Source organism: Chiloscyllium plagiosum, unplaced genomic scaffold (assembly GCF_037043375.1).
Source record: "Chiloscyllium plagiosum isolate Xiang-an unplaced genomic scaffold, Cpla_swu_hap1 HiC_scaffold_27, whole genome shotgun sequence".
Classification (NCBI taxonomy): domain Eukaryota; kingdom Metazoa; phylum Chordata; class Chondrichthyes; order Orectolobiformes; family Hemiscylliidae; genus Chiloscyllium; species Chiloscyllium plagiosum.
Window position 1 is genome coordinate 6,084,732 of NW_028270165.1, and position 15,706 is coordinate 6,100,437.

General features: G+C 44.5%; 1 protein-coding gene across 1 annotated transcript in view; it reads right to left on the reverse strand.

Annotated features, from left to right (window-relative positions):
- The window catches only part of LOC148142951 (uncharacterized), a 93,694-nt gene extending 81,785 nt beyond the window's left edge, over positions 1-11,909 (reverse strand). Inside the window, 1 exon segment of the mRNA XM_087975766.1 lies at positions 11,718-11,909. Coding sequence (XP_087831892.1) covers positions 11,718-11,909 — 192 coding nt within the window.
- Between the last annotated feature and the right edge of the window lie 3,797 nt (positions 11,910-15,706).

Genomic DNA, 15,706 nt, shown 5'->3' on the forward strand with positions numbered 1-15,706 from the left:
CTCAGTGCTTTGGTGAGCAGTGCCAACCCTCTGCCTTTACCTCGCTTCCCATCTGACTACACCTCAATATCCAGGATCCAATCCTTGCCATCCTGAAGCCATGTCTCTGTAAGGAGTCTCAGACCATAATTATTCACTTCCAATGTGTGCAGTTAATTCATTCACTTTTGTTACAATGCAGCACACATTCAGACTCACCATGTATCATTTCAATTTTTGTGACATTAGTATTCAGTTTCGATTGCTGATACATTTACTCTCCTTGTCCCTTTCTGTTGTTCTGATGTTCATTTTCCACATCACTGCATTGCTCAGCGGCCATGATTTGGATTGGCCATGCTAAATTGGCCACAGTGCCAGGGATATGCAGGTTAGGTGGGTTAGCCATGGGAAATGCAGGGTTATAGTTTCATAGTAATAGAAGCAGGAATAGGCCATTTGGCCCTTCCACCCTGCTTCACCATTCATTAAGATGATGGCTGATCTATCCATTATCTGTGCTCCTCCTCCCTGCATTGTCCCAACTACCCTTAATTCCCTTGCAGCTGTACTGCTACCTGATAAACAAATTCTTTCCTTCCATGGGAATATCCTTCTCTTTGCAAGGACCTATTGCACACTTATCAGCTACTAACCAACACCGTCCAGACACTACGTCGCTGGGCAAATTGACTTAGTTGCTCAATATCCTGCTATTAACAGTTTGCTAATTGTTAAATGACTGTAACCTATATAATCACATAACTCTCTGTTTCTCGACGGAGTGCCTTGTGAGTATTAGGTCGACTTGGCTCTCCCCGTGAGCTCCCGAATAAACAGTCAATAACTCAAGGTTTGTGTGTCATAAATACTTATCCAATACTTATTGGACGACTACGAACAAGTCACCCACAGCATAATCCATTACCATCCCAAACATGGATCAAGAGGCCATCCTTTTTTGCCAGACAACTGAATGTATCAAGCTCAGGAAACAAAGCCTGTCAAACATCAACAGGCACAGATCTAAACCAACCTTTTCCAGAGTCTGCCCCTTTCCCTCGATTGACTTCCTTTTTCCCTCAGCTCCTACAAAGCAACAGCTTAACCCAAGGATAAGAAAAGAAATGGGAAAGGGGGCGAGAAAAGAGAGTGCTGTACTCCCAGATGTTAAACAGAGAAAGGAAGATGCAGTATGTACTGAAACTCAATCTTCATTCAGCGAGAGAAGAGCTTCAGACGCTCATGGTCGAACTTCCGCATTCAGACAATGGCGGGGGTTTTAATTGGCAGGAGGACCAGACTCCTTCCGGTCCTCCTGGGATTCCCAAAGGTTGGTCGCACCGTCCATCAGAACGACGAGAGGCGGGGCCCCATTCCGATCTCACACATGCGCACCATGAACATTGCTCACAGCTGATAGAGCAGTATCTGGATCGCATGGGATTGTGGGTAGTACATCAGCCATGAAAGAGATGAAATCAAGAGTCCCTCATGCCTTCTTAACCGTCCTTTTTCAGGTGTTCCTGACGTACACGCCAGGAGCCAATCTTTAATCGATTTTCAATTGATACACTGAGTGAAACACTACAGGTGTTTAACTCGAAACTCTATTTCCAATTCAGTGTTAGTATATCACTCTTTGTCCGTCCTCAAATAAGGACCAAATCAAAGCCCGACGTCTGTTCCACCTGAACGTTGATTTTTTTTTTAGTTTGCAGATTCCAACCTTTTATTAAAAGTTATTCATGGTACATGAGCATTGCTGGCTGGCCAGCATCTAGTTCCGCTTGAAAAGGTAATGGTGACCTGCCTTCTTCAACTGCTCTGGTCCACACGCTGTACTGTGACCCATAATGTCCTTACGGAGGGTATTCCAGGATTTAGGCCCAGCAACACTGAAGGAACAGCAATATATTTCCAAGTCAAGATGGCGAGTGGCTTAGAGGGGTACTTGCAAGAAGTTGTGTTCCCAAGTATCTTTTGCCTGATCCATCTGGACGGAAGTGGTTGTTGGTTTGGAAGGTATTTTCTAAGGATCTTTGGTGAATTTCTGTGTTGTGTCTTGTAGATCATATGCACTCCTGCTTCTTAACAGTCGGGCAGAGGGAGTGGATGTATGTGGAGATGGTGCCAATCAAGCAGGCGACTTTGTCCTGGATGGTATCAAGCTTTTTGAATGTTTTTGAAGCTGCACCCATCCAAGCTGGTGGGAGAGTATTCCATTACACAGTTGACTTGTGCCTTGTAGAAGATGGACAGGGTTTGGGGAGTTTCTTGCCACAATATTCCTGACCTGTTGCCTGCTCTCGTTGCCATTGTGTCTGTTGTTAGTCTAGTTGAGTTTCTGGTCAATGGTAAACCCCAAGGATGTTGATAGCGGGGTGTTTAGTGACAGTAACACTGTTGAATATCACGGGGCAGCGGTCAGATTATCTCTTTTGGGGATGAGTCATTGTTTGGCATTGGCGTGGCATAAATGTTACTTGCCACTCATCAGCCCATTGGATATTGTTAAGATCTTGTTGCATTTCAAACTGAACTGCTTCAGTTTGTGAGGAATTGTGAACATCGTGCAATTATTGGTGAATATCACCACTTCTGACCTTATGATGGAAGAAGGTCACTGATGAAGATGGTTGAGCCTAAGACACTACCCTATGAATTCCTGCAGAGACGGTCCTGGAACTGAGATGACTGACCTCCAACAACCACAGCCATCTCTCTATGTGCCAGGTATACCTTAACAATTAAGATACACAACAATTATTTTAAAACAAATTTAAGGATTACATACGAGACACCCCTCTTCTGGGAGACGCCAGTGCAAGTTTGTCTGTTCCAGAAACAATCTGATAAATGTTGACTGTCATCAACTTTTTTGATCTTGGCCAGCCACAGCTCCCCCTGACCATTCCCCCCATCACCCACAGCTCCCACTGTCTATTCTCCCCCGCCATCCACAGCGCCCTTTGTCCATTCTCTTTCCATCCCCAGCTTCTTGTCCATTCTCCCTCTATACTTCAAACAGCCTGGCAATTCTATCTCACGCAACCCTCTGCAACCCTGTCATTTCATTCCTCACCCTCTGCCTTCTGACCAGTCCTTCTACACACCCTCTGCCCCATCTATTCTCTCTCCACCACACCCGTTGCCCCCATCTATTCTCTCACCATACCCTCTGTCCCATTTCTATTCTTCCAGGCCTCCACCATCTCCTCTCTCTCCATTCTCTCTCTCCCTCCCCCCACCATCTGCCACCCCCGCCCATTCTCTCTCTCCTGTTGTGGGGAAGAACACCAGGCTCGGATTCAGAATTGAGGTTCAATGACAGAGTTTATTGCACAAGGAAATACCGGGGCACCGAAGAGAAAAAAACACCAACAGCACAGTGTCAGCTGCGAGACTTCTCTCGACCTGGAGAACACGTCAAGAAACTTTTATACATCTTGTGATACAATCGGTCAGGGATGAGATTATTGTCTTTGTAACATGATTTGTTTATGGTAATCATTATAGAATCGTTGATAGTTTCGGTACAGTCTTTGTCAGTTCAGGCACAGCCTTTGTTAATTTCCGCACAGTCGTTGTCAGTTTCAGTGCAGACATTGTCCATTTCAATGTCTGCATGAAAATCCATTGTTGTAGTAATGGGCGCTAATTGCTCTTCCTGAGAAGGAGGATTCCTGCAGCCCTGGCTATTAGCATTTGGTATTGAGTTTGTATCAAGCTGTTAGCACTTCTATAATGGGTGTTGGCCGGACCCAGACACTTCGGCGGGCAGTGTTCATTACTCGTGTGTATTCTCTCCCCCACCCGCCTTAAACTAATCAACTGGGTTGTGAGTCCATTGTGCTGGCATTCTGGTGGCGCCAGGCAGTGTCTGTATCAGCTCTGCTGTTTCTCTCCGTATTGTCATCCGGCGGCCATCTTGTGTGTCAAGTTGGCCAACTGATGGCTCAGTGATCATCTTGTGTATCAGTGTGCCTAGTATCACCGTGCCCTGTGCCATCTCCCACTTCTCCGCCACGCCCACTCTCTCTCCCCCGCCCAATCTCTCTGTCAACCCCACTTATTCTCTCTCGGTTCCCCCCCCACAGTTTCTCTCTATCCCTTCCATTTTCTCCCTCTCTGTCCCCCATCCATTCTGTCTCTTTTCTCCCCAGCCCCCATCACATCCGTCCTTTCTCATGCCTCGAACCAGCTTTGACTGCTGTATCAAGCCCTTCAAAGGACACACACACACACCGAGAAAATGGATGGTGATGACTCTACCTGGGAGTCGGGAAGGGTAAGAAATGGAGAAAGTGAGGACTGCAGATGCTGGAGATCAGAGCTGAAAATGTGTTGCTGGAAAAACGCAGCAGGTCAGGCAGCATCCAAGGAACAGGAGAATCGACGTTTCGGGCATAAGCCCTTCTTCAGGAATTCTCCTGTTCCTTGGATGCTGATCTTCAAAATTGAGAATACCTAAAATGATATCTTCAGAAACATTGTTAAAGTCAGAAAGCACATTCAAGTTTTTCAATGAGCTGCTGAAATCTTTCTGAAACTTTCACTGAAATAAGCATAGTCAGGCCACAGCTCAGGAGAGGCTGGGAGGTGTGAATGGGCGAAAGTGAGGACTGTAGGTGCTGGAGATTAGAGTGGTGCTGGAAAAGCACAGCAAGTCAGGCAGCATTCAAGGCTTTTGTCTGAAACGTCGATTTTCCTGCTCCCTTGGATGCTGCCTGACCTGCTGTGCATTTCCAGCACCACTCTGATCTTGACTGTAAGGGGTGAATGGCCTAATGAAGTTGTTCCAACTATCTAGAAATAGCGTCACAGAGCACAGAAACATACCCTTCGGTCTATGCCGAACAGATATCCTGAATTAATCTAGTGACCCATTTGCCAGTATTTGGCCCCTTATCCCTCCGAATCTGTCCTATTCATATCCCCATGCAGATGCATTTAAAATATCATACGTACTAGCCTCCACCAATTTCTCTGGCTGACACGCACTACCGTCTTTGCAAAAAGGTTACCCCTCAGAAACCTTTCCCCTCTCACCATAAACCCGTGCCCTCCAGTTCTGGACTCGCCCCCCAACGTGGTGAAAAGACATACAAAAGTTGAGCATCCAGACAGAATGCAAAAGCAATGAAGTGTCGAACCACAGCGAAGAAACAAATTGTGCCTCTACCCCTTTTTTACCCATTGGCATTTGGACTCTTAAAATCTGACAGGAACACCAGCATCCCCAGTGAGCATACTGCGCATGTTACCCGGTGTCAGCAACGCAGTGCACATGCCCACCGGTATCAGCAAAACTCTGGATTCCTGAAGAAGGGCCTATGCCCGAAACATCGATTCTCCTGTTCCCTGGATGTTGCCTGACCTGCTGCGCTTTTCCAGCAACACATTTTCAGCTCAGCAAAACTCTGGCCATGCTCATCGCGTTCCGCAAAAAAAGGCCCGCGACCTTCCTTTGATGGCCCAGGAGGGAACCCTGGAGGACCGGAAGGAGACTGGTCCTCCTGCCAATCAGAGCCACTGCATTGTCTGAATGCGGAAGTTGGACAATGAGTTTCTGAAGCTGTTACTCCTGCTCCTCTCTTTCTGAATCAACATTGAGCTTCACCCAGACTGCAAATTCCTTCCTCTGTCTAAGATCTGTGAGTACAGCACTCTCTTTTCTCGCCCCCTTTTCCGTTTCGTTTTGATTCTGGGATTCAATTGTTGATTTGCAGCAACTGAAAGGAAAGGGAGTGAACCCAGGGAGGGGACAGACTCTGGAAACATGGTCGAGGTGTGTGTCTCAATTGGCAAAATAGACAGGCAGGAGGCTGGAAGGACACAGCAAACCAGGAAGCATCAGGAAGTGGAGAAGTTGATGTTTCGGGTGTAACTCTTCTTCAGGACTGGGGATGGGTGCTGGGGCAGGGGGCTAAAGTGGGGATATGTGAAGACAGGGAGATGGTACGGCCTGATGAGTCAATGGGTGGAAGAAATCAGGTTAGTGAAAGGGAAAAGTGGAAATGAGGGGCACGGGGCTGAGAAGGGAGTAGGGGGATGGAAAGGGAGGTTATTTGAAATTGGAGAACTTGATGTTGAGTCCTACAGGCTGTAGGCTGCCTGGGCAGAAGATGGGGTGTTGTTTCCCCAATTTACGGTTTGGTTCGTTGTGGCAATAGAGGAAGCCTAAGATGTTCTTGTCAGAAAGGGAGTGGGAAGGGGAACTAAAATGAGTGGCGACTGGGAGGTCTGGTCAGCCTCTGTGGACCCAGCTGTGATGCTCGCCAAACTGTTCCCCAGTTACACTCAGTCTTCCCGATGTAGAGAAGACCACAATTTACAAACACGTGATAAATGCAGTATCTCAATGTGAAGTTATAACCATTGCTGTGAAAAAAAAAGCAGAAAGGAGATATATTGTTTAAATGGTGATATATTGGGATGTGGAGCAAGTGAGAACTGCAGATGCTGGAGAGAAGAGTCAAAGTGTGGCTGGAAAAAGGCAGTAGGTCAGGCAGCATCCGAGGACCAGGAAAGTGGACATTTTGTTCCCGAGCACTTCATCAGGAATGATGTGTGGATGTGCAAAGGGGCCTCAGCATCCTTCTACACCAGTCAGTGCCAGTTGTCAGACAGGTGCAGGTGAAGAGCTTTTCCCTGAAATGTTGATTTTTCCTGTTCCTCAGATGCTGCCTGACCGGCTGTGCTTTTCCAGCATCACTCTAATCTCGACTCTGATTTCCAGCATCTACAGTCCTCACTTTTGCCTGGACAGGTGCAGCAAGCAATCAGCAAGGCAAGGGGTATATTAACAAGAGGAATTGAGTTCAGAAGTGGGGATGTCTTCCTGCATTAGGGGGTCATTGAATATTATTCAAGGCTGAGTTCATCTGATTTTTGAACACCAAAGAAGTGGATGTTTCTGGGAGAAGGCAAGTAAATGATTTAACACCAGTATAGAACGGTTACAGAGTCAGACACCAACAGAACCAGACCCTTTAGTCAAACTAGTCTAAGGCTGACTATATTCACAAGCTAAACTAATTCCACCTACCTGTGATTGGCACATATTCCTCCGAACCTTTCCTATTCATATACTTATCCAAATGTCTTTTCAATGTTGTTACTCAACCTGCATCCACATTCATTCCACATACAAACCACTCTGTGTAAAAAGAAAAGTGCCCCCCCTGCCTTTTTAAAATCCTTTCTCCTCACACCTTCAAATTTGCTGCCTAATCTTGAAACCCCCACCTTAGGGAAAGGATACTAGCGGTCACCTCATCTCTGCCTCTCTTGATTTTATAAACCTCTGTTAGGTCACCTCTAAACCTCCTGTGATCCAGTGAACAAGTCCCAACCTATTCATCTCGATGGTTGTGAATCTGCCGATAATCTGTTGAATGTTGGTGCAGGCTTGAAAGACCAAACAGCCTACTCCTGCTTCCAATGCGCTCTGTGTGTGTCCAGGACAGCAAGAGAACATAAGACATCGGAGCAGAAATTGAACCATTCAAGGTTTGCTCTGCCGTTCAATCATGGCCGATAGGTTCCTCAGCCACATTCTCCCACTTCATCTCCGTAACCCTCCATCACCATGAGACTCAAAAACGTCTCCATCTCAATCTTGAATATCCTCGGTGACCTGGCCTGCACAGCCTTCTGTGGCAGTGAATTCCATAGATTCACCGCTGTCTGGCTGAAGAAGTTTCTCCGTACCTCCATGCTGAAAGGTCTTCCCTTTACTCTAAGGCTGTGCCCACTGGTTCTAATCCCTCCAACCAATGGAAACAGCTTTCCAAATTCCACTCTGTCCAGGCTGTTCAGTATTCCTTGTTTCAATTAGGTCCCCACCCCCTCTCCACCCTGAGTGTGGGCCTGTTAATCAGCATGAAGCAGACCCTTCAGGATGAGGTTCAGCAAACTGAGAATGGAGAGAGTGTGTAGGGTGGAGATTTTCAACTTCAAAGGAATAAGAGAGGAAATAGAGTTCACTATGAATGAGAATTGATCAGGTGAGCTGATGGGCCATCCAGCCGCTCCGCCATTCATTAAGATCAGGGCTGATCTATCCATTCTCTCAGCTCCTCCTCCCTGCATTAGTTTAAGAGGTGTGTCGTTTGCATTTTGGTCAAGCAATCCAGGCAGGACTGACACAGTTAAGGGGAGTGTTGCAGAACAAAGAGACCTTAGAGTGCAGGTTCATAGTTCCTTGAAAGTGGAGTCACCAGTAGACAGAATAGTGAAGAAGGCATTTGGTATGCTTTCCTTTATTGGTCAGAGCAGAGAGTACAGGAATTGGGAGGTCATGTTGCAGCTGTGTGAGTCCACATTTGGAAGACTGCATTCATTTCTGGTCTCCCTGTTATAGAAAAGATGTTGTGAAACTTTGAAAGGGGTCGGAAAAGATTTTTAAGGCTCCTGTCAGAGTTGGAGGGTTCGAGCTACAGGGAGAGACTCAAATGACTGGGGATATTTTCCCTAGAGCACTGGAGGCTGAAGGGTGACCTTATAGACGTTCGTAAGGGGCATGGATAGGGTGAATACCCAAGTTACTTTTGCCAAAGTAGAAAGGTCCAAAACTACAAAGTTTTTGTTTGAGGTGAGGGAGAATTTTAAAAGGCATTTGGATGGGTACATGAAAAGGAAGGGTTTTGAGGGATATGAGCCACATGCAGGCAAATTGGATTAGGTTGATTTAGGATATCTGTTTGGCCGGACAAGTTGGACCAACTGGGCTGTTTCCGTGCTGTATGACTCTAATCTTTGGTGAAAGCAGAAGTGTGATTGTGAAGGCTGGAGTTTCAGAGCAGCTTTCAAAGATGTTTTGCCCTTAATGGGAACAGAAGAAGTTACAATGAAATCTTGCATTTGTGAGACAGCAACTGAATGAGTTGCATCCAGGATTTTGGTGGAAAGTGGGAATTCATTGCACTGTGGGGATGATGCTCTACCTATTGAGTAATTTCTGCTGGTGAATGAAACCAGGCCTCAAGATTAGGAGGAGTAAATTTAGGACAGAGATGAGGAGGAACTGCTTTTCCTGGAGAGTAGTGAATCTTTGGAATTCTCTGCCCAAAGAAGCAGTGGAGGCAGCTTCATTAAGTATATTGAAGACACAGTTGGATGGGTTTTTGCAATGGTAGGGGAATTAAGGGTAGTTGGAATAATGCAGGGAGGAGGAGCTGAGAGAATGGATAGATCAGCCCTGATCTAAATGAATGGCGGAGCGGCTGGATGGGCCAAATGGCCTACTCCTGCTTCTATTACTCTGAAACTATAACCCTGCATTTCCCATGGCTAACCCACCTAACATGCACGTCCCTGGACATTATGGCTAATCCAAATCAAGGCCAGTGACTAATGTAGTAATGTGGAAAATGAACATCAGAGAACAGTTGAAAGGGACAAGGAGAGTAAATGTACCAGCATCAAAACTAGACTCTAAAGATCACAAAAATTGAAACTAAAAATGGTGTGTCTAAATGTGTGCTGCATTGTAACAAAAGTGAATGAATTGACTACATACATTGAAGTGAATAATTGCAATCTGACACTCCTACAGAGACATGGCTTCAGGATGACAAGGATTGGATCCTGAATATTGAGGGTGTCCTCAAATGGGAAGTTAAGTAAAGGTAGAGGGTTGGCACTGCTAATCAAAGCACTGATCACAGGGTCAGCTGGTGTCAGGTCAGATTTCAGGTCCTGATTTCTCTGTCCTCTGTTGATCTCCCTGTTCCCTTCTACACCTTCTGGAACAATAAAACATTCAGTCAATCAAGCCCCAACCAACAATCTCCCAGCCTGTCAACCATCCAGGCACAGTGTAGTCACAACAGGGAATCACACAAGAAAAATGAAACCAAATTTGAAATAAATAGGTGCTTGTGTTTAATGTTTGTTCATTAGCAAGTAAACCAGAAATAGGGCTCTCCCAGGATTCTTATACTGCCCTATTTGAGGAATTCTCTTCCCGCTTATATCTAACTATTAGTACCCAGCTATGATTTACAACAATACTTACACCAACAGAAGTAAGGCATCTGTTCTCAAATAGGTAGAGACATACAGGATGGAAATAGACATTTTCTCTCTCTCATGACCACACCGCACCGCACTACACTTCACTTGCAGAGCTGGGCTAAAATGTCACTTTTTGTTGGGGAGAAAGTGAGGACTGCAGATGCTGGAGATCAGAGCTGAAAATGTGTTGCTGGAAAAGTGCAGCAGGTCAGGCAGCATCCAGGGGACAGGAGAATCGACGTTTCGGACAGAAGCCCTTCCTGAAGAAGGGCTTATGCCCGAAACGTCGATTCTCCTGTTCCCTGGATGCTGCCTGACCTGCTGCGCTTTTCCAGCAACACATTTTCAGCTCTGTCACTTTTTGTTATAAAACTTTAAGTTCTCATGAGAAGGTGCCTTACAGGTAGTTCTGGGATTTGCATGTTAATGATGCCTGCAACCCAATCGAAAAGATGAAAGACTGAACAATCCAGGTTTGTTCAACATGTCATTTCAATGACGTGGACACTGTCATGTTTTTCCATAAATTCTATGTCTTATGACCTTATTCTCGACAACCACCGAATGAAGGAGCAGCGCTCCAAATGCTAATGCTTTCAAACAAACGTGTTGGTCTTCAACCTGGTGTTGTGTGATTTTTAATTTTATCCATTTTAGCGGGGGATTTGCAATACAAAATTATCCATGGTGTGTAGGGATGTGCAGGTTAGGGTGGATTGGCAGTTCTAAATTACCCATAGTGCCCAGGGATGTGCAGGTTAGGTGTATTCGTCAGGAGCGTTAGTATTGTTAGAAACAAGTTTAATAAAATTTAGACAAGACCACCAAAACTGGAAACAAGACAATTTATTCTACGATCTTGCAAGAAAGGGCATCAAATGCAGAAGCAAATGAGCATATTAGAACTTAGGTTAGTGTACAGTTATACCTTTTGAGCTGAGTGAGGGCATCTCTCCAGACTCCTAATTACCCAATCTCTCTTACTGTACCAGACCACTGCCCAGCTGCACTCCACCCTTATTACTTCCCCCTTCCCCAGGTTGGCAACCTTCCTTTCTGTAAATGCCGACACATACATTTATTTTGTCAAGATCTGGTTTAACATTTTGTATCAATTCTGCTGGTACATTCCATCCTCGGACATTTCATTAACTTGTATCGTTTTGTATAGCTCAAGCATTTCGGTTATCTCAGCTTTTTGCTGAAAGCATAATTTTACAAAAAGAACTTTTTGTTATAGTAATTACACACCAATGTTAGCATTTAATTAACCACAATAATACACTGAAAAGTCCCTAAATACCTGCAGGGTTAATAGTTCTCTTGCTGTACCCCTTTCCTGTATGCTTTTTCTACATCTGCAAAAACAATACTTTACCCATTTCTAACAATTCCCCCATTTCTTTTCTTAACCATTTGTTGTTTTTGCAATCTTATGTTCTGCCCTCTTTTCACCCTATGGTGTCGAGGTTCACAATCTAGTCATTTCTGTCCTTCTAAGTTTGTACCATTATTGGTTGTTGTCCTCCCAAAGACATTACCAGCTTAGTCATTATCCATTTTAACACATTAAACCCTATCAGTCAACCTACAATTATTAGTAGCACATAAATGCCTAAATTCACGAACGGTTTTCCCACCAGTTACCCCATCCCTATCCTTCATCTTTTTGGAGTTCATCTTCAATTTCTCTTATTGCTTATCTTTTTCTTTACTATTTCCACCTTATCTTCCACGATGGAAGAGGTGTCTGGGATGAAGGTGCAGCATTCTTTACCAATCAGAGCACAGGTTCCCCCTTTTTCGGCCAAAAGATAGTCTAAAGCCATTCGATTCTGTAAAGCTGTCAGTCTTGTGGCAATCATTTCAGTGGTTATGGCCGATATTTGGGATTGAGTTTCTCCCATCGCGCCGGTGGTATCATTAATTAAATTTTCAAGGGCAGCCGCTATTTCTGTATTTCCACCCCTGCCCTTGTAGTGCCGTATTGGGAGTAGTGTCCACAGTAGACGGTCTCCTTCTGAGACCTCTCTGGTCTTGCGTCTTATCCCCCCCTCCTTTCTCAGGTTGGGCTCATGCTTTTCTATTCGGAGGTGAGGGACTATATAAGCGAGGTAACAGCAGCCGCTCCAACCTTTCTGGTTTTGGGGAAGTGTTTCGTCAACTTCATAACATGACACATTTGATCACACAAACATATTTTTCCCCTTGAATAAATGGATAGGCCTTCAGACCGCATACCCAATATGTTCCGTTTAATATTCGGGGAGTGGTCGTGGCAGTGGCTTGACTGGTGTGGACACAAGATGATTTTCCTAGTTGGAAAGGTGCAGCATCATTCTGATTACAGAAACCGGTGGTATTTACTGCTCCTTTCGGTGGGGAAATTCTAAGACTATCAATAGTGCCCTGATGTTTTGGAGCTGGCCTTGGGAGCCATCCCGCAAAGCTATATTTGCTTCTTTCAAACCTCCACTTTGTATTATTTGAACCCACATCAAATTATTGTGCATCGTATACTTCTTTTTTCGTGAGCGGTATTACCGAGGTGGGGATCCCAGATTTGCCATGGTGTGGGACCTCTGCACAGACCCAACAGTCGGCAAGTCCCTCTTGTTTAGCATAATTCTGGCACAGCGTAGTGAAATGATTTTTTGCATTTCCTTGAATAGTTAGTACTACTAACATTACAATACTATACCAGTATCTACCCATCTCTGAACTCTGCCTACCGTCCTGTCTTAACATTTTAGGTGTCACACAGCCCTTTCTTTTGTCTCCATTCATTCTTTCTTTCTTAACTTTCAGAGGGTTGTCTGTAGGATGAGCGTGCCACTCCGCCTTTGGGGCATTCACAGGACCTTTAACGCGAGTGTGATGACTCCACCCTTTCTCAGCAGTCCGAATAGCTGTTTCACTAGTCAGGAGGGTTAGGAATGGTCCCTCCCAGCACGGGTGCAGTTTGGTATCTTTCCAGGTCTTGATCAGGACCCAATCACCCGGGTGTATTCGATGTACTGCAAACTCGAGTGGCAGTGTCTGTACCAACAGGCCTTTATTCCTAAGAATAGACAAAGAAGAGCCGAGCGCCACAGTATAGTTCTTTAAAAACTTATCATTGAACTCTGACCAGCCGTTAGGCAGTCTTTCTGCCTCGATAATGCTTCCCTCTATCCCGTCTACTACAGTATATTCATTGTGCTTTTTACCCTCAATCAGCCGGGAGGACCCATCAATAAACAACCGAGCTCCCGCATGCAACGGTACGTCTCTTAAGTTCATTCGCACTTAGTCTGATATTCAGTAATATCAAGACAGTCATATTCTAGATTGACAGGGGCTACCCCCCTCTCTCCGCCACAGAAATGCAGCTGGATTCAAGCAACTGTCTGTGACTAACACAAGGTCATCCTGTTCTATTAAGATTGTCTCATATTTCAAGATCCTCGAGTCTGTGAGCCATTGTCCTGCATTCTGATTTAAGAATTCTTTGCCTTTTACTCCAGGAACCTTGAGACCTTTGTTAGTTAATTTAACACCGCTAGGTCTAAAGCTTAGGGATGATCGTGCTGCTCCCGTATCCACTAAAAACACTGTTTCCTCTCCTTCAGGTCCCACCTTTAAATTTATCAAGGGTTCCCGGTGGGTCACAGGAGGAGGGAACCCCTGACTCCCCTAATCTTCATCAAAAATCATCAATGATACCGCTTCTCTTTGTCGTCTTAACCTTGGACATTGTCGATCGTAATTTCTTCAACTGCTGCAACCATTATTTTAGCTTTTTGTTTTTGTTTCTCCTCTTCCCTTTTCACACACACTTTCTGTGCCTCATATAACAGATCTTCTATCTGTTTTTCACTCCAGCCTTCTAATTTCTGTAATTTCTTCTGTATGTCCGGCCATGATTTAGTCACAAATTGGACCTTTAAAAGTCCCTGTGCTACCGGATCATCGGGATTCATTCCCGAATATTTTCTAGTGGCTTCTTTTAATCTCTGTAAAAAGGATGACAGGGCTTCCTCCTTTTCCTGTCTTACTTCAAAAGCTTTAAAAAACTTCTGAGATTTAGGTGCTGCTTCTTTAATACCCAAAATGACCATTTCTCGTAAGTCCCTCATTTTTCCTCTATCATGTTCATCGATATCCTTCCAATGTGGGTCCACATTGGGGAATTTGTTTTTGGCTGGTATCACTCCCTCACCCACCGGATGTCTCTTTTCCATTCCCTCAGAGTAGCTCTTCTAATCATGAAGAAGCTCTCCATTCCCTCAGAGTAGCTCTTCTAATCATGCATTCCTGAAGAAGGGCCTGTGCCCGAAACGTCGAATCTCCTGTTCCCTGGATGCTGCCTGACCTGCTGTGCTGTTCCAGCAATAAAGTTTCAACTTTGATCTCCAGCATCTGCAGACCTCACTTTCTCCTTCTAATCATGCCCCTTTCTTCTCCTGACCGTACCTGATGTGGGGTGCTGACTACTAAGGCTCCCCTAAAAGTAAGTTTCCGACTCTCCTCTACCAATAAGGCTATTGCTACCACTGCCTGCACACACACTGGCCAGTAATGTAGTTTTCCATTCTTTAATTAACAATGAATTAATGCAGTCATGTTTTAAATTAACCATGAATCAATATGACAGGCCACTGAGAATGCATGAAGGAATCCTGCCAATTAATATAGATTCAGGCTAACACAATTGAATTATTATAAATATTAATTATTAATTATATATTTTTGCTCAAGCACATTCATTTATAAGAACCTCAACAGATTCAATAGCACCTTTTGCAGTTAACTAAATCCCCAATTTGGTGGCAATATCTCGTCATGAACGCAAAACTGATTCTTCATGCCTCTCATCACAAAACTGTCACCATAATCCAATTAACTTTTGTTTTTGTTCCCACTCCCTTGGGCTTAAAATTTAAGGATGACCTTGCTGCCCCCGTCTCGACTAGGAAAACTACGTCCTCTTTGTAAGGTCCCACCTTTAAATTTATCAAGGGTTCCTGGTGGGTCCCCGGGGGCAGGAACTCCTGACACCCCTATTTTTCATCAAGGTTCATAAACGGCACTGCCTTTACTTCCTTTTTCAGATCTGGACACTCTCTCTTAAAGTGACCTGTCTTTCCACAGTAATAACATCCCGCCTGTGGGGATTTCCACTTTGATCCTTGTTCATGTCTACCAGACCCCTTAACATCTCCTCCCCAATCCTTTCTCCTCCCTTTTGTAACATCTCCTCACCCAATGTTTTGTTTAAACCTTGATTCTTTTTTGCTCCCTGTAATCTCAAATACAATTTATCAATTGATGCTTGCTTTTCTTTAAAACCTGTTCCTAACTATACATTTTGGAATCTTACTTGTAAATATATATTTATATATTATAAATTCTTTTATTCAGTGTTTAATATTCAAAATGCACACAGTTCCCAACTCTGAAATCCACCACAATCACCCGGTTCCAGTCCCCTGATTCAAATCCAAAACTAGTCCTCCCAAGTAGTCCTGACCAGTCATTGCTCAATTACAATGCTATAGGTCGTGAAATAACCAGAGCTGCCTTAAAAGGATTTGTCTATTCAAGTTAAAACTTCAACTGTCCACCATAAATCACTTTTATGTAAGGATAAAAGAGGTTAGTTAGAAACTGATAGTAAGGCAGTCATGACCTTGTAAAAGAACATTTTATTTCATAATCTTGC